Source organism: Sturnus vulgaris, chromosome 22, assembly GCF_052056855.1.
Source record: "Sturnus vulgaris isolate bStuVul1 chromosome 22, bStuVul1.hap1, whole genome shotgun sequence".
Lineage (NCBI taxonomy): Eukaryota > Metazoa > Chordata > Aves > Passeriformes > Sturnidae > Sturnus > Sturnus vulgaris.
In genome coordinates, this window is record NC_142264.1 from 5913219 (window position 1) to 5936680 (window position 23462).

A 23462-nucleotide genomic window follows, 5' to 3' on the forward strand; every position below is an offset into this window, starting at 1 on the left:
CCTGACGCGTTGAAGCACGCACACGGAGCACACGGAAACGCCCTTTAGGGCCACCAGCACCGGGGACCGCTCGGTGCTCCCGGCCCACGAGGAGGGAACAACATGGCGACGGCGCCAAGGACTGCAACGCCCACAAGGCCCCGCGCGGCGGCTGGTGGGTCACGTGATGACGTGACCGGGTCACGTGGCGGAACGGGCGGGACGCGGTGCTGTGGCAACGGCGCGGCCGCCATGGCCAAGCAGTATGACATGGTCGAGTGCCCCTTCTGCGACGAGGTCTCCAAGTACGAGAAGCTCGCCAAGATCGGGCAGGGCACCTTCGGGTGAGTGCCGCGCCGGCCCCGGCCCTCCCTGGCCCGGCCCGGCCTCGGCCTTCTCCGGCCTCAGGCCTGCAGCCGGGCCCAGCCCCGCGGCCCATCGGCGCCAGTCGCGGGTGCTCCTTGCTCGCGTGTCCTTTCCCTGGTCACCCCTCCGGCTTCAGAGAACCAGTCTGGCTCCTGGGCCCTCTTTTCCCTAGCCTGAGATCCCGCTCTGTCCCAGCTCTGACAAAGCAGAGTTAATCTTGAAAACAGTTAGGATGGGGATCTGTAACTTGGCTCCAAATGTGCAATTTTTTGCTCAAAATGTGCTACATTACTGAAAATCCTTGTCAGGCTGCAAGAGCTTTGGGCTTTCTGTTTGTTTAGTGAGTCCTGAGACCCTTTGGCCCAGGGGAAATGTGGCTATATTGGCTCAGCACAGAGTTCTCTGTATGGTGCTTTAGTGTGTCTTGTTTGGTTTTTTCCTTGTCAGGATCACCTGGCTCCTTTCTCCTTGTGCTGCTCATGGATTTTTTTCTGTTTTTTTTACAGGGAAGTTTTCAAAGCCAAACATCGCCAGACAGGCAAGAAAGTAGCACTGAAGAAGGTGTTGATGGAAAATGAAAAGGAAGGAGTAAGTGTGCGGGGCATGGCTGGGTTGGGCCTGTTGTCACCTGGGCTGCAAAGGCACGTGGCAGCAGCGGCGGGACTGGACTGCACGGGATGGCTGCTGGGAAGTGACATTTCCTTTGTATTTCTTCTCCTCTGGGACCCTAGCACAGGGCTCCACGCTGGCCGTGTTTGTGGAAGAACTGGGTGATGTGTGAAGCACATGCTCAGGGGTTGGGGAGAGAGTTAACAGCTTAAACAGCAAAGGCAGCAGCCAGTGAGGCTGTTCTGCAGCTCAAGCTGGGCTGTACCATGTCCTGGTGTGAATGTAGGTGAGGAGAGGAGGGCAGGACCTGCAGCTGCATGGTCACACCTCTGCTGTTCTCTAGGCAGAGATGGCCTGGTCTCCTGCACCTCCAGTCTCCATTCTGTCTTTCTGTTTTCCAGTTTCCCATCACAGCCTTGCGAGAGATTAAAATCCTCCAGCTGCTCAAACATGAGAATGTGGTGAACCTCATAGAAATCTGCAGGACCAAAGGTACTTTTCAGAGTCTCCCTTGTGTTAATGATGGCTTTTCTGAGCCCTGCTGAGCAGGCTAGTGTCTTGTGCTGGGACTGGGGTGGTCTAGCTGAGCACAGGCCTCTGTTCCTGCCTGTGACATGGGGTGACAGGTCACTTATCTTGGAAAAGAGTTTCTGAATGAGTCAGGACATTGCTGAAGCTCAGCAAAAAAAAAAGCTGTTGTTAGTTCTGCCAGGATATGCCTGTGCCATAGCAGTGAATGCTGCCTGTGCTGGGAAACTCCTTTTTGAGAGGCTTTAAATGAACCAGCACTGGAGAGACTTTGGAGCAGAGGCTCCTCAGCATCTCTTTCTCTGGGTGACATAACTGCTCGTGCTGGGAGGGCTGAGACTCCACATAGGCAGTTCTGAGCTGCTCTTCAACCTCCTCACTCCCACCTGATGCCATGTGCCCCCACTGCTTGGCAGGCTCAGCACACCTGGCCTGGTTCTCTTTCCAGTGAAACTGCTATATAACATTTGCTAGAGTTTATATATCATTCTCTTACATGGATTTATACTGGAAAAGTACTTAGGAAAGTGACAGTTGATGTTACAACGTGCCCTTCCCTAGCCAGTCATTTCAGTGAAATAAAATAAAACTGACTAATATCTGGTGTTTTTTGAAAAGTCCGGTCACTGAACTGGCAGAAATGTCTGGCCTAGGGGTGGGAAATTCAAGTTACTCCAGTACTCAGTTGTGTGTAGATTACTGTCTGAATAGGAATGAGTAAAAACACCATGACAAGTTAATTTTTAATTCACTGTGTGATTAAAAGAGCTGCAATGATTGGGTGTCTGTCATACCAAAAGTAAATATTTTTGTAGACATGTCATTTGTTCCCATTTTGCTTATGTTTTGTTTGTATTCCGGTTTTCATCCAAGTCTACCTTGACCTCAGTTCACAGTAAAGTAGAAATGTTTCATTTACTGTTCTCAAACGTGAGGCTTTTCTCTTTTTACGTTGGAAAGGTGTGTTTGGGGCTGTGTCTGTGTGAGGAACTGCAAACCCAGTGTAGCAGGCACCCTCCTGGCTGGAGAGGAGAGCACTGTGCTTCTGTGTGGGCTAAGCTTTTCCAGTTGGAGATGCTGATCAGCAGGTTTTGCTGATTACAAGTGATGAAAATCAGCCTTTCTTTTTAATAACATTTTGTGTGGGTGCTCTAGGACCAAGATTGAAATCAATTGCTTCACTTAAAGTCTGCTGTCTTTGACTTCAAATTGGAGTTGGAATTTTATATCTCTTTGATCGAGATCAGTCTGTTTTCGCAGATCCTGTTTGAGGTTGCAGGAAATCTCACTTTTTAATGTGAGATTAGACAGATTTTCCGTGTTTCTGCATTTTTCTCGGGGCTGTCTGTGGGTGCCTCCTCTATTGCTGGTGCTTGGCTGGCAGCCACAGCTTGCAGGGAGGAAACCCCACAGTTGTTATATGCCCAGAGCAGCACAGAGTAAAGCTTTCAGAGGTTGCCATGTCCTTTCCTTGCCTGTCTGATGCCATTCGCTGTACCAATCCTCATCTCCTGTTCTTGTGTTGCTAGTTTTGCTCCATTCTTTAAAAAAGACCTTGAGGCCTGCAGGCTATCTGGTTCTCTGTATTCCTGTGCCCTGAGATTCTGTGTAGGGGGTGTTGTAGGAGCTGCAGGGTGGTGGGAGGTGAGAGGAGCTGTCACCTGGTGAAGGGTCCCTCACTGACAGCCCCTCTGTGCCTCTCCTGCAGCCTCTCCGTACAACCGGTGCAAGGGCAGCATCTACCTTGTGTTTGACTTCTGTGAGCATGACCTGGCTGGCCTTCTCAGCAACGCCCATGTCAAGTTCACACTGTCAGAGATCAAAAAAGTTATGCAGATGCTCCTGAATGGACTTTACTACATCCACAGAAACAAGGTAATGGGACAGACTCCTGCTGTGCTCAGAGGGTGACTTTCCAAGGGGCAGGCGTCTTAGCTCAGTCTGGAGGGAAATCCTTTTTTCCCACCTCTGCAGCCTGAGCATTGTGCTCGCCCCAGGCACCCAAGGAGGGCACTTTATTCACTTAACTCTTCAATGTCTGTTCTTGTACAGATCTTGCACCGAGACATGAAAGCAGCGAATGTCCTGATCACGCGGGATGGAGTCCTGAAGCTGGCAGACTTTGGGCTGGCTCGAGCTTTCAGCCTGGCTAAGAACAGCCAGCCAAACCGCTACACCAACCGCGTGGTGACCCTGTGGTATCGCCCCCCAGAGCTGCTCCTAGGTAGGAGGAGGCCTAGGTGGGCTCTGCCGGCTTCTTGGCCCTTCTCGGCCCTCTGGGAGACTAACTCGGCATCTCCGTTTAGGGGAGCGTGACTATGGCCCCCCCATTGATCTCTGGGGTGCAGGCTGCATCATGGCAGAGATGTGGACCCGCAGCCCCATCATGCAGGGGAACACGGAGCAGCACCAGCTCACCCTCATCAGCCAGCTCTGCGGATCCATCACGCCAGAGGTGAGGGCCAGAGCGGGGATGAGCTGTGGAGAGCAGGAGTGTGGGCAGAGTATGGGACTGGGCACTCGGGCCTCTTCCCTGCCCTGTGTGCTGGCTGCTCTATGCTCCCAGCAGTGGAGTGTGCCTGCTGCTGCCAGGGAGCTGGAGAATCTTCTAGCCTGTGTTTTGGGGTTGTCTCTCAGACAAACACCCTCAATTTCTGCTTAAAGAAGGGTGGGGGTTTTTATTCTCAGGTGTTTTGCATTGGTCACCTTGAAAAGCCTCTTGAATTGTCTTGTGATTTGCGTTATCAGCTCAGCTCTGGTGTGAGCACCCGGCCCCTTCTCAGCGCCTCCTTTATCAGCAGCTCGTCCTGCCCTCTTGTGGGGAGCAAGCTGAGGGATCTCAGCTCGGACTGGGATCTGTGGGATGTTGTGCTGGCAGCTGCAGAGTCCTCATCCTGCTGTTACATTCATTATGTAAATACACTGAAGGCGCTTTCTTTGGCATGTAGCTACCTGCTGTGGTCTCTCCCAGATCGAGATAACTGCTTGTGATTGCTGCAGGCTTTGCTTTCCGAGGATAAAAGGTGCCACATCCCAGGTGATTATTTAGCAATCAGTTTTGTCACTTTATCTTTCTGGATGTGGTAGCTGGCCTGAACCGTGCTCTCTAGTAGTTCTTTCATGGGGAAACCAAAAATCCTTGAGCATTATTTCCACACCAGGAAGACTGTCCTGACTTGTCCACGTGTCTCCAGGCATTAGTGCAGCCTTTTGTGCCTCTTTGTTGCTGTGAGAAGAACATCTGCCAGCTTGGAGGTTATAAAATAGAATTGTTATTTTGGTTTGCCTGAGGGTGTTTGAATCAAAAATGTCTTGACTTTTCCATAACTATTTCTTGCCGACCCCTTTTCCTGCCCCTTGCCAGGTCTGGCCGAACGTGGATAAGTATGAGCTGTACGAGAAGCTGGATCTCCCCAAGGGGCAGAAGCGGAAGGTGAAGGATCGCCTCAAGGCCTATGTCAAAGACCCCTACGCGCTCGATCTCATCGACAAGCTGCTGGTGCTGGATCCCGCCCAGCGCATTGACAGCGACGACGCCCTCAACCACGACTTCTTCTGGTCAGACCCCATGCCCTCAGACCTCAAGAACATGCTGTCCACCCACAACCAGTCCATGTTTGAGTACCTGGCCCCACCACGCAGGAGGGGTGGGCACATGCCCCAGCAGCCGGCGAACCAAGGCAGGAACCCAGCTGCCACCAACCAGACTGAATTTGACAGAGTGTTTTGACATCCGGCGAGGTCCTGGCTGGGCTTCCCCACGTTAAGTGGAGATATTCTGGCGAGGTCTTTTTGTGTAGGAAAGGACTTTTTTCTAAGTGAATTGACTGATGGTGTTAACAGAGTTTGCCCATCTCCTCAGCCACCACAGAGCTGTGTACCTTGGGGAGGTGATACCTGTGAGCTCCACATTGTTTCCCTGCAGTTTCCTGTCTCTAGAACCTGTTTTTGCCCCCCAAAAGTCTGTATTGGTTACATTAAACTTGCAGATCAATTGTTATGGATCTGGTGATGGAAGAAGTGTCTCCATCCAGGCTGGGGCTCTTGGCAAATGGTGTGGGGACTGGCAGGACTGGGAGTACTTGTCCTGCACCAAACTGGGCCTTGCTTGGAGACATCCCAATTCTCTTGGTCTGTCATAGCTCCTGCATGGAGTATCCTCTGAGCACTGAAGCGTTGATGTAGGACAAGGCAGGTGCTTCTGAGTCATCAGCTGTATCTTGGGGAAGGCAGAATCACCCTAGACAGCATGATGAGTTCTCCCTGGAGGCTGGGATCTAGCCTAAGAGAGGGCTTATTGGGCAAACCAGAGAGGTGGGTGGCAGAGCTGGATGCTCCATGTAGCCAGGATTTACAGTGGAAATTGCTAGTCTCTGTGGCAGCACATGGCATCCATGTTTTCTTCACTGCAAACCATGACTAGGAGTCATGTTGAATACACCACCTGCAGATACAGCCTGCTGCAGGCAAGCACTGCCCTGTGCCTGAGGTGAAGCCTGCCCTCCTGCTGTCTGCAGGGATTTCAGGATAGTGTGGCTGGGCTGGTCACACCGTGCTGGGAGCAGGCGGACACTCACGTGTCCCCTGCTCTCTCCTGGAGGGAGCTCTTTGCATGAGAGACTAGAACAAGACCACTGCCTCCTTTGGGTACAGTGACTAGCCTGACATGCTGGAGTCACCTGTGCACACCTTATGCCAGGATCAGTTTATAGAGATCAAATGGTCCTCCACAGCTGCTCTCTGCACAGTTTCCAGTGACTATCAGCTGTAGCCAGCCATCTTTTCCCTGAGCCCCATGGATGCCAGAATCCCAGGATTCAACACGTGAACTGGTGATAGCATTTGGCACTTGGTAACTTGTCCGTTAACAATTACTGACAAAAGCTGTGTCACTGGTCTTGTAAGGTCTCATGAGGAAGTGGTGGTGAGTGGATTCTCAGGATTAAAAAATGGGCCTGGAAGAAGACATGTACAAGGTAACTCTGTCTTGGCACTCCAAAACAGTCTTTTGGCGGGGGGGGAGGTTCTGTTTCTTTGGAAGAATAGTCGGTTATGAGCAATAAGCCTTGTGCAATTATGGATAAATACAGTCCCGTCCCAAACAGCTGGCATGAACCTCCTGTCGCTGTGCTGCCTAAATAGAGACAGCAGTGGGAGCCTGCACGACAGCACCGGGTCTTCCCGAGGGCAGTTCGGGTTCGGGCAGCCTGAGACCCCGGTCCTGTTCCTGGGGAGCTGAGGGGCTCAGCGCTGCTGTCCCGTAGCACATCAGTACCGCTACCATGGGCAGAAGAGGCTGCTGCGGGCAGCCCGGGGGCTCCGCTGGCACCGGGCGGGGACGATGCTGCCAGCCGGGGGCTGCAGAGGTCCGGGCGGTCCCTGTGCCCAGCTTGGGCGGTGGGGGGGCTGTAGGGCCATGTCCCTGTGCTGACAGACTGAGCGACACGGAGACGGGTTGTGCCTGATGCTACGTCCCCGGCCGGGACTCCCCTGCTCCCTGCCGAGGTGTGCGGACGGGCCCGGTCGGCGGCGGCCGCCTGGCTGCCCCTCGCAAAGATGGCGCTCCCCCCTTCCTGACGCGACGTGGCGCGCGCTGCCCGGTGCAAAGATGGGGGCGGCGGCGTCTGGGGTGCGGGGCGGCCCCGCCCCCTCCGCCCGGCGGCGCGCGCGCGGCGGGGATGGTGGCGCGGGGTCTGCGCGCGCTGCGCGGGGCGCTGCGGGCCGGGGGGCGCCGCTTCAGCACGCGCCCCGCGCGCGCCCCCGCCATGGACTACCAGGTACCGCGCGGGGGCGCGCACCGGGCGGGGCGCGGGGCCGCGACAGCGATGGGGGCTCCGGTTTCGCGCGGGGCGGCGGACACACCTCCCCTCCCGACCCGCTCTGCCGCCCCCCGCAGCCCCGGGCCGTGCCGGCTGCCGCGCGCCGCCGTGTCCCCGCTTTCTGCTCGGGTCACTCCGCAAAGCGCCGTGCCCCGTGGCAGCAGCGGGCGAGCCCGGCCTGTAGCGGCAGCCGCTGCGGTAGTCACGGTGTGTCCCGGCCGCACGCGGCTGCGCCAGGTGTCGTGGGGGTAATGGCGGTTCCCGGCGTAGAGCCCCGCCGGGCAGGCGGGAGCAGTCCCGCTCTGCAGAGGTGGAAGCGCTGTGCTGCCAGTGCCGCTCTCCGGTGGGACAGGGTGGTCCGGCTGCCTGGTTGAAGCGTCCCCACACTGGGGACATGGGTTGGTGCTATTCCATCTCCCCCCAGCCGCACGCGGCTGTGCAGCTCTCGTTCCCTTGGCGTGGGGTGGCAGTGGTGGCCTTGTGTTTCAGGTGTGCCGTGCATGTGCAGCGTTGTTGCTTCATTAGCGTCGCTCATTAAACACCAGCAGGACGGGTGCGCACTGGAGCGCTGCCCGCTCCAGCCGGCGGCGACCTTGTCCCACTGGGCAGTGGTGGGTGCCGGCGCTGGGCTGTCCCGTGTCCCAACGCGGGGCCAACAGGCACCTGGGGAGGGGCGGGTAACCCCTGCCCATAAGTAGCCTGTCCTCGTGACAGGATCTGGCGCTGCCGGCACGTCCCCGCGGCACCATGGCAGAGATGCTGCCGGCGTGGGTGACCAATGGCACCGCCGAGGAGACTGAGCCCGACGGGGTGGGTCAGAGTGCAGCGGGCTCTGGGTAGTCTGGCCCCGCAAGGCTGCTGTGATGGGCACTATCCCGACTACCCTGGGCGTCTTTCCAGGATGCAATCCGGATGCTCAACACCCTGCAGACCAATGCCAGCTACCTGGAACAGGTGAAGCGGGAGCGCGGTGACCCCCAGGCCCAGCTGGAAGCCATGCAGGGCTTTTTGGAGAGGAGCGGACTGAAGGTGAAGGGCTGAGCCCCGTCCCTGTTCCCTCTGTCCTGTTAGCAGTGCCGCCATGCTTGGCGCTGGCTGCCATGGGGGTCTCACAGGGTGGTTGAACTCTTACAGGTCGAGGACCTGGATCGACTGAACATCATCCACGTCACGGGGACGAAGGGCAAGGTGAGGCGGGTGGGCGGTGCTGTGGGGGGATTGAGGGGCTGAGGAGACTGCTGCAGTCTGTGGCTCTGTTTGCCCCTGCTCTGGAACAGGAGGATTAACACGGCTGTCTCCTCAGGGCTCAGCGTGTGCCTTCACTGAGTGCATCCTCCGCAACTACGGGCTGAAGACGGGCTTTTACAGGTGGGCAGGGGGGGTCAGGAGGGTTTTGAAGGGCCGGTGGAGCTGTGCCTAACTCTTCCCCCTGCTCTGTACCCCCAGCTCCCCTCACCTCGTGCAGGTCCGTGAGCGGATCCGCATCAATGGGCAGCCCATCAGCAAGGACCTCTTCAACAAGTACTTCTGGCTGGTCTACAACCGCCTGGAGGAGACCAAGGTGGGGCCAGCAGGGTTTGTGGAGGTGCTCCCTCCCTTGGGTCCCCTGTTCCCAGGGTCCTGTGCACACCCTCACCCTTCTCTGCCTGGCAGGACCCAGCACACTCCAGCATGCCGGCGTATTTCCGCTTCCTCACCATCATGGCCTTTCACGTCTTCCTGCAGGAGAAGGTCAGTGGTGTTGGCTTCCAGCTGGTGACAGAAATGTCAGGTTGTTGGGGACCTCAGGGAGGGGGGACTTGGGGCAGAACTTGTGTGGATCAGGCTGTCATGGCTGTAAATAGAGGATGCTGTGCCACGTGGATGATCTCCCCACAAATGTGTGCTCAGGTGTGGGTTTGGAAGGGCTGGTGGCAGGGACCTGTCTCCACCCACATCCTGGAATCCATGGGGACATATGCTGATAGCTCCAGTATCCCTGTGTCCCCAGGTGGACCTGGCAGTGGTGGAAGTTGGCATTGGTGGCACCTATGACTGCACCAACATCGTCAGGTAGGAGCTGGCAGGGCTGAGCCTGTCTCCAGGGCTGCCAGGGCTTGATGTCCCCATAGTGGAGGGAGGAACAGCAGGGACACTGCCATGCTGCATCCCCAGGGCACCGGTGGTGTGTGGGGTCTCCTCCCTGGGCATCGACCACACCAGCATCCTGGGGGACACCATGGAGAAGATCGCCTGGCAGAAGGGGGGCATTTTTAAGGTAGGGAGATCTGCTCTCTCCTCTTGTGCTTTCGGGGTGTGTTCCACATGCCCCTGAGCACCCATGTCACCCATGTTCCCATGTCACTGAGCACCCCCATCCTTCCCAGCCCGGTGTGCCGGCGTTCACTGTGGTGCAGCCAGAGCGGCCACTGGAGGTGCTGAGGAAGCGAGCCCAGGAGCGGAAGGTGAGTTGCTGCTGGAGGTTTGGATGGGGGGTACCCCATGGCGGGGGGCTCAGCCTCCTCCTCTCTCTGCAGTGTTCCCTCTACCTCTGCCCGGAGCTGGATGACTTCGAGGAGGGCTGCCAGGCGCTGGAGCTGGGGCTGGCCGGTGCCCACCAGCGCTCCAATGCCGCCCTGGCCTTGCAGCTGGCGCGGACGTGGCTGCAGCGCCGTGGCTACCAGGGTAAGGCAGGGGGACGGTCACAGGGGGCCGGCCAGACACCACCAGGGCTCCTGAGGCCTCAGTGGGATGCCTGTCCTGCCTAGGTCTTGGGGAGCTGAAGGAGGTGCCGCCAAGCAGCGAACTGCTGGGGAGGTCAGTGCCACTGGCGCCCGCCTTCCGACTGACCGATGCCATGATCCAAGGTGCAGTATGGCCATGCCAGCACCACCCCTCACCATGTCACAGGGTTTAGCAGGGCCATGCTGGACCCCAGCCAGTGCCATGTGTGCTGGAGGGCACAGTCTGCCCCATACTGGATTCCACAGGGTCAGGGAGGGTATGGGGGTCCCAGTCATGCCCTGTGTTCCCCCAGGCCTGCGGGACACAGAGTGGCTGGGCCGGACTCAGGTGCTGTCCCACGGCCCTGTGACGTGGTACTTGGATGGAGCTCACACCACCAGCAGCATCCAGGCCTGCGTCCGCTGGTTCCGCCAGGCTGCCCTCAACCAGGACAAGCCCCATGAGTAAGGAGAGGATGCAGAGGGGGGCACACATTGTGGTGGTGGTGCTGGAGGTTCCCTGAGGGCATGGGCCACCTGCCCTTTCTCCCTGCAGTGGTTCTGAGGTGCGTGTGCTGCTCTTCAATGCCACAGGCGACCGGGACACGGCGGCGCTGCTCAAGCTGCTGGTGGTGAGGTTTAGGGGGTCACGGGGCGGGTCACTGTGCCCAGATGCCTGGGTTCTCTGCCAGTCCTGGGGCCTGCTTTGTTGTGGGTGCAGGGAGCCGTGAGGAGGAGCTGGCACCCTGTCTGTCTGTCTGCCCATCCTGCTATCCCAGGGTGTATCCTACCTCAGCTGCTCCCTGCAAGGGTCTCGTGGTCCTGGTTGTGGGGAAGGGACTTGGATCATCCCCTGCCCCATCTTCTGTAACCCCGCTGGTGTGAGACTGGACCCAGTGGAAATCCCATGGGTGGGTCCTGAGAATTCCCACAGTGCTAATTCCTCCTGTCTCCACAGCCCTGTCACTTTGACTATGCTGTTTTCTGCCCCAACTTCACGGAGGTATCGTTGGCCAACAACGCAGGTGAATGCTGGGGAGACAGGGCATTCTCCAGCTCCCCATCCTTATTCCTCCCCAGCTCCCCCTGCAATCCCTGACTGCTCTCCCCATCCCTCCCAGACCAGCAAAACTTCAACGTGACGCTGGAGAATGCCCTGACCCGCTGCCTGGAGAACCAGCAGACATGGACAAGGCTCCTGGAGGAGAAAGTGGGGCAGGACCCCTGGCTCCCATCTCCCCCGCGGGTGGGGGGGCTGCTGCAGCCGACCCCCGCCCGAGGCTCCCTGCTTCTGGTGCCCCCAGCCCCACGACCCCTCAATTCCCCAGCCCTCGTGTTCCCGTGCCTTGCCCAGGCACTGCGGTGGGTAGCACAGGGCCGAGACCCCCATCTGGCAGCCCCCGTGGCCTCGGGGGCTCACCCTCACCCCGCAGCCAGCAGCGGGGCCGTGCTGCTGCGGGAGGCAGCTGCTGTCCATGTCCTGGTCACCGGCAGCCTGCACTTGGTGGGGGGGGCCCTGCGGCTGCTCGTCCCCGCCCTGTCCCAGTAACGGCGGCACAGGGCTTTGCACCTCTGTTTACTTGAAGCAACAGTTTTGCCCCCGGTGATGCTCGGAGGCATCTAGAGGGGGATGTGGGACACCCTGCCCCATCCTGGCTTGGCTGTTTTCACCCCAGTGCCTTTTGCCTGTGCCCTTCCCAGGACACTGGGAAGCGTCCATGGGGGGATGCTCCTGGTTTCCATCCCCTCCCTGCTGAGACTGACTGAGGGGACCCCCAGGGTTTGGGGGGCTGCCCCAGGCTGTGATGAGGTCCCAGTGCCTGGTAGGTGGGAGCCTCAAGCTGTGGCAAGGCTCAGCATCAGGGCACAATTAATTTAATATAGGGAAGGTTTTTATTATTATTGATAAAAGTTTGTAACTTGGACGGGGGAGCTGGGGGGAGTGGTGGGTTCTGCCCATCATCCTGTGGGAGGGCAGCTGCCTTGCACCATCCTCTGCAAATAAACCTCTTGCTGCTCCCACTGGTGCCTGCTGCCTTCTTGGGGGGATGCAGGAGGAGTATGGGGGTCACCCCAAGTGCTGGGGCATGTCCAGGGGGCACCCACTTCTTCTTCCCCCCCCATTTGATGGGGAGCCTTGTGGGAGGTTTTGGCAATTGCTGCTCTTTCTGCCTCCCCACTGCAGCGGGGGATCCCAGGGGGGTTGCAGGGTGCCCCCCCCCGGTGTGGGCTGCCCTCGGGGGGCCAAAGCATTCACTGAATGAGTAATGGAGGCCCCCTCTGGGCTCGGCCTGAGATTTGGGGCAAAATATCAGCTTAATGGCACTGGGGTGAGTCCCCAAGTCCGTTGGCCGGGGGCTGCGCGGGCTCGGGGGGGCCCGGGGGTGTCAGGCCATGCTGCTGGTGGAGCAGGGGGTGCTCTGGGTGCTGCCGATGCTGTGGTTGGTGCTGCTGCTCTCCGAGGCTGGCGCCGTGCTGGAAACCGGCTGCAGTTTGGAGATGGGACCTGGCTCACACCGCCCGCCACGGGGGAACACCAAGGGGAAACCAGACTCAGGGCGAACAGCGGTGGCCTTGGCTCGGTCCCCTGGCACCTTCCAGCCCTCATGCACAAACCCTCACGGATCAACCCCCAGCTAGCCCATGGGATGGAGATGAGTATGGGGCACCAGGGGCAGGAGGGAGGGCAGATGGCAGAGGGACCCCCAGACAAGTAGGAGGGACCCTGAGGAGCTGTAGACACCTGAATCAGGGTCATTCCCCTATAGCATTGCCAGGACTGTACAGATGAGGGCAATGGAGCAGCCTGCTCTCTGGCTCACCTGGGGACTTTGCCCAGGAAGGAAAAGCGGGCAACCCAGTAAGAGACACGCATGTGGCCTCCCCATCCCACCACGGGGGTCCTAGGGGTGGTGGATACTCACGGGTGTGTGAGTAGATGTACCAGAGCCCGGCAGTGAGGAGTGCTCCGATGAGGAAGGCGCCAAAGGTGATGCCCAGGACAGCGGCCAGCCCTAGCCCACGGTCTGTGGGAGGAGGAGGCCGTCAGCACTGCCACACTGGGAGGGTCCCTTTCCCACCCCCATTCCCATGTTGACCACCTCCCTTGCCCTGAACTTACAGTTGAGTGCCCGCCAGGCATCCTTCACTGTCACCTTCAGGTCCTTCTCAAAGATGGTGTCATTCTGCAGAGGTGGAAGTTGGGATGAGAGGGGGAAGATGTGCACCCCTGCATGGGGGGCCCCCAGGCTCTCTGTGGACCAGGGAATGCTGCTCCTGGCTGGGCTCCATCACCCAACGGTGTGGGACAAACCCATCAGGCTGCTACCGCCGATGGGGACCAGCACAGGGTGGGGAGGTGGTTACACTGACCTGCAAGCCGGCCTTGCACGTCAGGGTGGCAGAGAAGGGCATGTGTCCGCCCTCAGGAATGGTGTAGGTGAAGCGGAAGCGCCAGACCTTCCTCCCGTGGGTGCCGGTGGGGCTCTCCAGCACAGCCACCCCCGCACCACGAGCCTCCCCGCCCTGCACCAGCAGCACTGGCTCCCGCCCGGAGGCCGCCAGCCAGCACTCCTTCAGCTGCAGGTCAGCTGGGTGATCCATCCACCGCATGGATGCCTGCAACGGGTGGGAATGGGGCACACCATCACTGTCTCTGGCCCAGGGATGGCTGGACTACCCAGCCTGGGCACTGGGATAGCGGCAGTACCTGCACAAAGGCCTCCTTGTTGATCTCCAGCTCGGTCTGTGGTGCTTTGAAGTCAGCGGTGGGGAAAAGACGCAGGAAGAGCTCCCGTGGGATCTCGCACTGGAAGCCAACCTGCAAGGGGGGGGCAGCACTAAGGGAGCACCCAGCACCCAGCTCCCAGCTGACAGTGACATTTGCACCTTCTCCCAGCCCTGGACATGCTGGGAAATCCGGCTCTTACCCGCACACTCTGGAGCACTGCATCCTTGGGCAGGCTGAGGATGAGCTGCGAGGAGACAGCAAAGTTGGGTCAGTCAGGTGGTCCCCACTGCTGGAGTCGGATGGGATGGGATGGGATGGGATGGGATGGGATGGGATGGGATGGGATGGGATGGGATGGGATGGGATGGGATGGGATGGGATGGGATGGGATGGGATGGGATGGGATGGGATGGTCCCACCCACACACTCCCCCTCCATCCCAGCCCTGGGCTGCAGTATGATGTTTCCAGCCATGCAAAAGCAAGGAGGTCCTGGTGGAGAAGCTCCACTGGCAATCACTGAAGCTCTCATGGGCTGGAGGCAACACCCCCAGCCAGCCCTCCCCCTCTCACCTCATTGTTGGCATAGCCCCTGCCCTCCAGTGAGGTGCCACAGTGGCTGAGGGGGCTTTTCAACATGAAGTGGGTGGCATTTTTCTCTGCCTGGCAGCTGATGTCCCTCAGGGTAATATTCACCACATCCTTGATGGGCTGAGAAGAAAGCACACTGTAGTCACCCACTGACTGGGGACAGCCCTGTGCCACCCACCCTGAGCACCCAGAGGAAAATGCAACTTCTGAGTGATTTTGGTGGACGTTGGCATCCCTCTCCACCTTCCTTACCCCCAGGTGGGACCTGACGATGACGATCTCCATGGTTTCATCTGTGCACTTCCAGGGCTTGAGGGTGAACAGCACCTGGTGGGGCAAGTCTAGGGACTTTGAGGTGACAAGAGGGGTGGTCGTCACAGGCGTCTCAACCATCTCTGCAGGACAGGGAGATGGGAAGGCTGAGTGGGAGTGGTGGAACACCCCATCCCACCCAGCCCTGGGGTGCTGGGGGCCTCACCATGCCCATGAATTTCCAGGCTGATGTGGGTGCTGGCAGGGATGGCGGAGTAGGAGGCAATAACACTGTAGTTCTTCTCAAAGGCTTTAGCAATGAGGTCCTGCTCCGTGTCAGGCAGGAGATGCCCATGGACCAGCACTGAGGAAAAGATCTTGTAATTTCCAGAGACCTGCAGTGAAGAGGAAAGTGGGGGGGCTAAGTGGAGACAAGGACAGCTGGGGGTGCACAAGGCAGGGTTCATCCCAGTAATGAGGGCTTGCAGCAAGGAGGCTGCCACTTCCCCGTGTCTAATGTCTCCAGGTGCCCTCTTGCCACCTTTCCCCTGACACCAGCATCTCCTGGGCACCTGGCAGACCCCTTGGTGGGGGTGGTGGGAAGACATTCCTCTCAGCATACCAGTAACTGGATGTTGCACATCAAGGAGAGGGACCAGGTGAAGTTGACCTTGCTCTGCAGGATGAGCATCTGGTTGACAGAATTCTGAGGACAAGTCAGAGTCAGGTTCACCTCTGTGATGGGGGAGCTGCAAAACCACAAGATCCCCCTTCTCAGCATTCCATACCAACTGGTCCCACATCCAACTTGGGATGTGGGACTCTGCCTTTGAGACACCCCAACACCTTCCCAAGCATCTCCATATCCCACTGCCTGTCCCACCCCAGGGGTCCCACTGCTGGCACTGTGGTACCTGGGCTCTGGCTGCAGATGGATGATGTGAGCAGCCCTGGTGTTCTGGGCGTCACTGCGTGAGCAGCCCTTCACCCCGTGGAAGAAGACCTCAGTCTCAAGGTGCAGAATGGCATTGAAGTGCTCTTGGGGAATGCAGTCTGGAGGACTGTGGGCATCTGTGCAAGTGGCAGGGTCATCAGAGTCAAAGTGGGCTCAGTGGGTAGGGAGATGCTCAAGGGCAAGGAGCATCAGTCCCCACGGCATCTCCCTGGGGAAGGCACTTTGCCCCAGGAGGTTGTCACCCTTCTGGAACAGGAAGACCATTCCTGCCCACTCCAGTCCCCCAGTGCTAGCCCCCAGCCCCACGCACCTTCTCCCAGGTAGAGCTGGACCTTGCGGGGGTCCTGCAGCTCGCTGTAGGATGTGATGCCCCCATAGGTATCCAGAACCCAGGCTAGCAGCTGCCCCTCGCTGGAGACCACGGGTGGCTCAGGGTTTGGTGCTCTGATGGTCTCCGGGCTGAGGTGGGCGTCCTGTGGGCAAAGTGACAGCCTAAGCTGGGGTGAGGGGCAAGGCCCATCCCTCCCTTACACAGGCTGGCATGGGGAAAGCAAGGAAAACCTTTCCTCTCAGTGTGCAGGATACAAACGTGAGCCTAAAACAGGTGACTGTCCCTGGAGCCTGGGCTGGGGGTCAGCCTGGATGAATGGGAGTTTTTGGGGCCATGAGCTGGGAGCAGCGAGAGTGGCCGGTGGCACACGGAGGGCTCAGCCCACTTTATTATTAGCCACAAACAAAGCAGGAGGTTTATTTTGCTAACAAAGCGCCCGACCCCGGCTCAGCTCGCTGGAGCCAAACCCCATCCCTGACCTTCCTCCTGCCGGCCGGAGGAAATGGGAGCTTTTTCCAGCCCTGTGCGTCATTCCCTGCCTGGCCAGCCCAGTGCTCAGCACCGCCAGCAATGATCAGGAGCGTCCCCTCCTCCCTGAGGCACCACAAGCATCATGTCTGGTGATCAGGGGGACCAGCCTCTACCAGAGATCCCTTTAAACATCCCCATGGATGGCCCTAGCCCTGCTGCCCCCCAGGATTGTTCCCATTGTGGGGCTGTGGCACTCACGGTGTGGATGATCAGGTCTGAGCACGGGGAGGTGATGTTGGCAGAGCAGCGGGAGCAGAGGAGGATGAGCACTGTTGGCCGGCTGCAGGCATCGGCTCGTGGAGTGACTGTCACCACCAGAGGGGCAGAAGAGTCCTGGGGTAGAAGACGAGAGTGTCACCACTGTGGCCACCAACCCCAGCTGCTGTCACCTTCCTGACTGCCCCCTGCAGCCAGAGGGAGCAGGGAGAGACCTCAGGCTGGCCCTGAGGATGAGCCATGGAAGAAGCAGCCATGGGTGGGGCAGGGATTCCGCATGAGTGTGTACCTACACCAGTGGGACAAACACTCCCTGGCTCCCCTAAGCAAAGGAGCAGCAGTATGCCAACCTGGCAGATGGTGGTATCCCCACACTGGTGTCCAGGACACCCCACCTAGCAGGGTCTAGGCACCCCCTTCTTAGGGACCAAGGCATCCTTGAGTTAGAGACTAAGAAATCTCTGCACTGAGTAAGAGAGTGCCACCCCACTGTGGTCTGGGGTAACCCCACACTGAGAACTGGAGCATCCCTACAATGGGCCCTGGGCACCAGAGCATCCTCACTGCAGGTACTGGGATATCTCCCACTGAAAACTGGAGAATCCACATCTTGGGCACTGGGATATCTCCCTGGAAGGTTTCCCAGCCCCATCCCAGCACTGTGCAGCCGCTCCAGGATCAGGTGTGTCCGTACTGGTGTGCAAGGACGCCTGGGCACAGTGGTGTGCCCACACACCATTCCTCGTGGCTAGCACCGCCTGGTTGCCTCTAACCGGAAATCCGGATGGGGAAGTCAAAACTCCAGGTGCTAAATTTGGCAACTGCTGCCCGAATAATGACTTGAAAAGTTCTGAGCCAGGCAGCAGGCAGGGAAAACCAGCTGGGGACTGGGTGGGTGGAGGCTGGTGCCAGTGAGGCCGTGGGCATCCCGGCCTGGCCATGGCCCCGTGGCAAGCGTGGGTGGCCAGGGACCCCGGGTGGCCCCGAGTGTCGGGGAGGAGCTGGCGGCTGTTTTTCCTGCCGCGTGTTTTGTGGCGCTCCATTGTTTGGCTGCGCGAGTGGCGGGAGCCTCGGCGCTCCCCGCCGCCGCCTTTAGGGTTATTTTTTTATTTTTCTTCTCTTTTTTTTTTTTTTTTTTTTTTTTTTTTTTTTTTCATCGTGGGGATCTGCTTATAGAAAGCAGCTTCCAGTAATTCTTCTATAAGTGGAGCCGTGTCCCTGCCCAGCTTCCCCCGAGCGCCGCGGGGCTCAGTGCGGCAGCCGTGACATCAGTGCGTGTCCCCTATCGCCGCTGGTGACAACCCTGGGGCACCCCTGGCCCTGGCACTTATCCAGGATGCCACGGCCAGGTCACACAAGGCTAGGCCAGAGGGGTCCTTGCAAAACCCACCCTCCCCGGCGCCTTGTTGCCTGGCTCCCCCTCTGCTCCAAAAGCAGAACTGGGAGAGCTGGGAGGTGGCAGGGAGGGGGGAGTGTGGCGCCGGGTGGCCCAGGGCTGGGCCAAAATCGGGTGCTGGGCCCCAGCCAGGGCAAGGAAAGCCAGGCTGTCCTGCAGAGCTGCCATGCAAACTTGTGTGCTGGTGCAAACCCACCACCACAGCCAGCCAGCACCAGCACCAGCACCAGCCCTGACACCGCCCTCACCACCCTTGCCCCAAAGCACCCACAGTGTGGTTATCACTTCTCAGCATGGCCGTGCCAACACTGGCAGACAGGTTGCTGCTCGCTTGGACACCTCAATGTGTCCTCTTTCATCCCTCCACTCTTTCCTCCATCCTTCCCTTCAAACCTCATTCCCTCTCTTCCTCCATCCTTTCCTCCACTCTACCTTCCATCCTTCCCTCCCTCCCCAGTTTGGTCACCACTGGGTACCCGTGGCTCTGCCCAGCTCCTGAACCAGAACCAGGCCACCTTCCCAAGGAAATGGAGTGTCCTGAGGTGTCCAGCACAGGAATATCTGCCTTGGCAGCATGGGCTATTGAAGAATTTGCCTCTAATGTAAATGTAAATGTGAAGTCTTTACATTCCCATCAAGGGCAGAAATGTCCAAGGCTGGGCTTGGAGGAGACGCTTGGACAGGGTGCTATGGAGGAGATTAATCCAGATCCTTTCACTGCTCCTTAATTAGAGGAAGGTATTCACAGCTGGGACACCCTGCCTGCTGAGGACAGTGACAGGGTGACAGTGCTGTGGTGACAGTGTTAAGTGACAGTGTAAGAAGTTCTCTGGGGATGCACTATGACCCCTCTTGCTCACCTTGGACCACTTGACGCTGAGGACATGGACTTCATGGCCAGTAGCCATGGAACTGTTGCTGACACAGCCCCGCGGCACCGTGCTAGTGGCATAGGAGAGGGTGATGGGTGGCTTCGCTGTCACCGGCTGCAGGTCACAGCCCTCGGCTCTCCCGGGGTCTGGGCGGAAAACAAGAGACTGTCAGTCCCCGCCGCACGGATGTGGGGTCACACAACACGGAGGGACATGATGGAGGAGGGAGCTGAATGTCCCTGCCAGCGCAGGCACTGCCCCTTCAGCCTCAGCCCCCAACCTGGCGTCAGCACCGCCGGCTCAGCACCCCCGGGACCATCTGCTACGTGTTAGCTCGGGGCCCGTCCGCCACCGCCAGCCCCCTCCGCAATCACGTTAATGACCTTTGGATCCGGGCTGGAAAAATCCACGGTCCCCGCTCGGCACAGCCGCGTGCCAAAACTCGCACCCAGCCGCCCCGGAGGCCGGGGCGGTGGCGGAAGCCCCCCCGCATTCCCCCGGCGCAGGAAAGTGGGAAGCGCAGGTATGGAAATGGCTGTAAAGCTCATCCTCCGCGGGCGCTCAGGCGTGAGCTTTGCCCCATCCCAAAGCCCCCGGCGGCGCGCGGCGAGCGGGACCGGCCGGCGGCTGCCAAGGGAAATCCTGAGCGCAAACAGCCATTTGAAGGCCTGATCCTGTAAATCCCCACGTGCCTCGATAGTTTCCTTTGCCTCAGCAGCCCTGCTGTGGCCGGGCTGTCCTCAGCTTGGCCCCGAGGAATCGTCGGCATCCATGGGTGCTCCCTTCCAGGGGGCTGGGCAGGACGGACCCCCGTGGCCACAGCTGGGGGAGTTTCTATGGGGAGACAGTGCCTGGGATGCTGTGTTTTCTTTGGGGGTGGCCACTGAGCTCTTTCCCTTCCCACTCCAACTTTTCCCATCACTGGTGGCTCCGGCCAACGCACCGGGAGGTGGCTGGACCGCACTCCAGGTCCACCCCGCCACCCGCACGGGGACTGGGGCTAGAAGATGCGATGCTCCAGGTCACTGAGTTTTTGGGACGCAGCACCCGGCAAAGGGCCACTCGTTCCAAGCCGTGCCCATCACGGTGTCCCTGACCCGCGTCTCACCCATGGGGTGGCCCGGCTGTGGCGGCGGGGTCACGGCACAGACCCCCGGTGACGCTGCCATGGGCCCACTCATTGTCCGGCGCTTCCTCCCCCCAGCGTGGCGGCCGCGCGGCCGGCAGCATCGGGAGGAAGATAAACAGCCGCTTATCTGGGCGCCACAGGCTGTGTCCCTCTTCCCTTCCACTCCTGCCCTGACGGCACCGGGCACGGCCGCGCAGCCCCGGCACGGCTGGGCAGAGGACGGGCAGCTCGCCGCTCCTCGGGCAGCATCCTGCCGGCAGGTCGGGCAGGGCCGGGGGCCGCGGCTGGGCTCGCCCCTGGCAGGACAGGGATGCCAGAGCAGGGGATGCGGGGCAGCGGTGCCAGTCGGGCACTGTCTGTCCCTGGGGAAGGCAGCGGGCTCCAGCATTATGTCAGGATCAGATAAGGGGGCTCAGCTGGGCCGCCGGGGCGATCAGATAAGGGCACTGTTATTTTTGTACTCCAGGAAAGGGAAAAAAAATTTAAAAGGAAGAAAGAAAGAAAATCTACTTTATGTTTTTCCAACCCGCACTCTCCCTTGCTTTGGTGCTGCTGAGATCAGGGAACAGGGATGGTCCCCCTGTGGCTCCCCCATGGGTCAGGGGCTGCAGGGGCAATTCCTGGGGTTTTGGGAGCAGATGAAAGACCTGGGCAGAGAGCAATGCTGGGGTGTGGGGTGCAGGGCAAGGGTGGCTCTGGCAATGCAGGATGCCCATGGATGGGCAGCTCCACTTTGGCATCCTTGCATCTGGCCGTGTTGCCTCAGCACTTGTGTAATGAGCTGATCCAGGTCAGGAATGGAGCTGGATCCTTCACTGAGAGGGAATCCTCATCCCCTGAGCCACTGCTGGCTGTTGGACCATGCTGAGGTGGGCACTGCGAGTCAGATAATGGGGTGGATAGGTCCAGGCTTCTGGCCTGACACAAGCCACATCATTCCTGCCACTCTCTAAGTCAGACAGGCGCCAAGAAGCCTCTCCTCAGAGATGGCAGGGGTGACCCAGCACCATGCTCACCCCATGGGGAGCAGCGCTGGCCCCTGCCGAGGGAGTACAAAGTCCCCCACCTCTGGAAGCTGGCTGTGTCTGTGAGACACCCTGACACTGCACCCATTAAGAGCACTCTAGTCCTACATCACTGCACCCATCACGGACATTCCAATCCCACAGCACTGCTACCACTGAGGGCACCCCTGTCCCACATCACTGCACCCACCATGGACACCCCAGTTCCATGGCACTGCACCCGCTGTGGGCACTCCCAGCCGCAGAGATTCCCGTGAGAAAGAAGCAGCAACTGGACAGGACGTGGTAAATAGCACAGGTAGGCAGGATAGGGACCATGTGTCACAGCTACGCAGGACATGGACCATACAGCACAGACACTCAGGATGGGGACTCAGTATGGCATAACTACATAGGACAGTGATGATATGGCACAGTCATATAGGATGGGGTCCATACAGCACAGCTGCGTAGGTTAGGGGTTGTATGGCCAAAGGAGATGGTCTGTTTATATGGCAGAGTGACACAGGACAGGGACCATACAGACACATACAATAGGGACCATATAGCTCCATTACAGAGCACAGGGACTGTGTGCCACAGCTACGTAGGATGGGGATCATATAGCACAGATAAATATGACCGGGACCCTAGGAACAGACACTCGGGGTGGGGACTGTATGGCACAGCTATGTAGGACTCAGTCTATATAGCACAGCCCTGTTAGAGCATGTATGGCACAGCCATATAGGGTGGAGGCTGTTGCGTCAAATACAAAGCTCATGGACATATGGCACTACTACATAGAACACAGATGACATTGCACAGCTGTGTAGGACGGGGACCAGATGGCACAGCTGTGTGATACAGCGACTGTACATCACAGACAGGGAGGACAAGGGCTCTGTGGCACAATGACACAGGATAGGGAACATATGGCACGGTTATAGGATGGGGACTGTACAAGAAAGCTATAGACACAGACATTACTGCACATCTACATAGGAGAGGGACACCACAGCACTGCCACAGGGCAGGGACTGTGGCACAGCTATAGGATGGGCACCGAGCCTCACAATTATACATGACACAGGACTTACTGTACATCTACAAGGATGGAAACTGTATGGCACAACTACAGGGGACATGGCCCACATGGCAGGGACTGTCTGGCAGAGCCTCCACACGGGGTTGTGATGTAAGAGTGGACGTCAAGTCTGGCAGTGGGGCCACCCCAGCACCACCCATGAACACTGGTCCCCGAGGTGACCAGGAGGGACCAACCCAGACAGGACGCTCAGTGCCGCTGGCCCCAGGCTCTCTGGGCGGCTGCTGCCATCCCAGTTCCCTTCCCCTCTGCCAGCGGGCTATGTCCCCGAGTCCCCCAGCTCCCTGCCCCCCAACTCCATCAGCACTCCATCAGCGTCCCTTCTTGAAATTCCCCCTGTGGCTTTGCAGAGATCTTGGGGTGGCTCCGACTGCTTTAGAAGTGTTTTAGCCCCCAACTCCCATGTGAGGTTTTAAGGATTTTTTCCCCATTTCTCACCCCTATCTCCAGCCCCACATCCCATGTGAGGCTGTATGGATTTTTTCCCATTTCTTTCCCCCAGCTCCAGCCCCGCATCCCATGACTTTAAGGGCTTTTTCCCATTTCTCGTCCCCATCTCCTGGTCAACCCCTCCATGCTCTGTGGTGACGGGAAGCCACCAAAGCCACCCCAGACCCTCCGTTTGCTATCGTCTTGGCCAGGACTCAGCCACGGCGTCTTCAACACCTCCCGCGCCCCAGTGACGCAGCCGGGATTTGGGGGGTCCCAGGGAGCGGCAGGGCTGTGCTGTGTGTGTTCCAGGAATCGGGGCGGGTTTGTCCCTTCCCACATCCAAGCTGCTCCCCAAAACCTCCTCTCCCGCGGGTTTCCCAGGGGGTGACAATCACTGCCTATGCGGGCACAGCCGAGACCCCTTTGCCACCGATCCGGAGTCACCGGTGGATCCCGCCGCGGCGGCTGTCCCGTCTCAGGGCTCCCGTCCCGCTGTCCCGTCCCGGGGCGCCCGTCCTACTGTCCCATCCCGCGAGTCTCATTCCCAGGGATGGTGCCCCTCGTCCCCACTCACCCGGGCGGCCGAGCAGCGCCAGGAGCAGCGGCAGGAGCGGGACGGAGCGGGGGCCCATGTCCGCCTGCGGCCGCTCCCCGGGAGCCAGCGCCGAGTGCGGGCGGCGGCAGCGGCAGGAAACCGACTCCCTTCGGAGGAGGGTCCGCGGCGGAGGAAATGCCGCTGGCGGCGCTGGGGCCGGGCCGGCGGGACCGGGGGGGCGGAGAGGATGGACCCCCCTCCCCCGGAGGCGCCGTGCCTCAGTTTCCCTACAGCTCCGTGAGGGAGGGGCGCACTGGAAGCGCCCCGGGATGGGGGAGGGCACCGGTACCCGGGGTAGGTGCCCCCAGGGACTCCCAG

The 23462-nt window shown here is 59.2% G+C and overlaps 3 protein-coding genes across 6 annotated transcripts; 2 read left to right on the top strand and 1 right to left on the bottom strand.

Moving 5' to 3' along the window:
* The first annotated feature begins 188 nt into the window (after positions 1-188).
* CDK9 (cyclin dependent kinase 9) lies at positions 189-5486 on the top strand. Its single transcript, XM_014873146.2, has 7 exons — positions 189-323; positions 852-933; positions 1356-1446; positions 3191-3357; positions 3535-3706; positions 3789-3937; positions 4847-5486. The coding sequence occupies exons 1-7, from the start codon at positions 232-234 to the stop codon at positions 5210-5212; spliced, it is 1119 nt and encodes a 372-aa protein (XP_014728632.1). The 5' UTR covers positions 189-231; the 3' UTR covers positions 5213-5486.
* An 876-nt stretch (positions 5487-6362) lies between these two features.
* Positions 6363-12025, top strand: FPGS (folylpolyglutamate synthase). 3 transcript variants are annotated; one of them, XM_088177498.1, is made up of 15 exons: positions 6363-6458; positions 8202-8330; positions 8436-8489; positions 8605-8669; positions 8748-8862; positions 8955-9032; positions 9292-9353; positions 9456-9558; positions 9668-9745; positions 9818-9965; positions 10049-10147; positions 10318-10468; positions 10560-10635; positions 10962-11028; positions 11125-12025. In XM_088177498.1, exons 1-15 carry the CDS (start codon positions 6432-6434, stop codon positions 11550-11552), a joined length of 1680 nt encoding a protein of 559 aa, XP_088033624.1. In that variant the 5' UTR covers positions 6363-6431; the 3' UTR covers positions 11553-12025. The 3 variants fall into 3 exon arrangements, with proteins under 3 accessions (XP_088033624.1, XP_014728631.2, XP_014728630.2); XM_014873145.2 differs by lacking the exon at positions 6363-6458 and adding an exon at positions 7155-7259; XM_014873144.2 differs by lacking the exon at positions 6363-6458 and adding an exon at positions 7967-8111.
* Positions 11878-23252, bottom strand: ENG (endoglin). 2 transcript variants are annotated; one of them, XM_014873143.2, is made up of 15 exons: positions 23124-23252; positions 18865-19022; positions 16591-16725; positions 15841-16003; positions 15490-15646; positions 15198-15324; positions 14802-14970; positions 14576-14718; positions 14306-14443; positions 13933-13977; positions 13713-13823; positions 13376-13621; positions 13125-13188; positions 12928-13029; positions 11878-12509 (listed from the first exon to the last, which is right to left on the bottom strand). In XM_014873143.2, the coding sequence occupies exons 1-15, from the start codon at positions 23179-23181 to the stop codon at positions 12391-12393; spliced, it is 1935 nt and encodes a 644-aa protein (XP_014728629.1). In that variant the 5' UTR covers positions 23182-23252; the 3' UTR covers positions 11878-12390. The 2 variants fall into 2 exon arrangements, with proteins under 2 accessions (XP_014728629.1, XP_088033623.1); XM_088177497.1 differs by having other exon boundaries at positions 12171-12489.
* Positions 23253-23462: the final 210 nt, after the last annotated feature.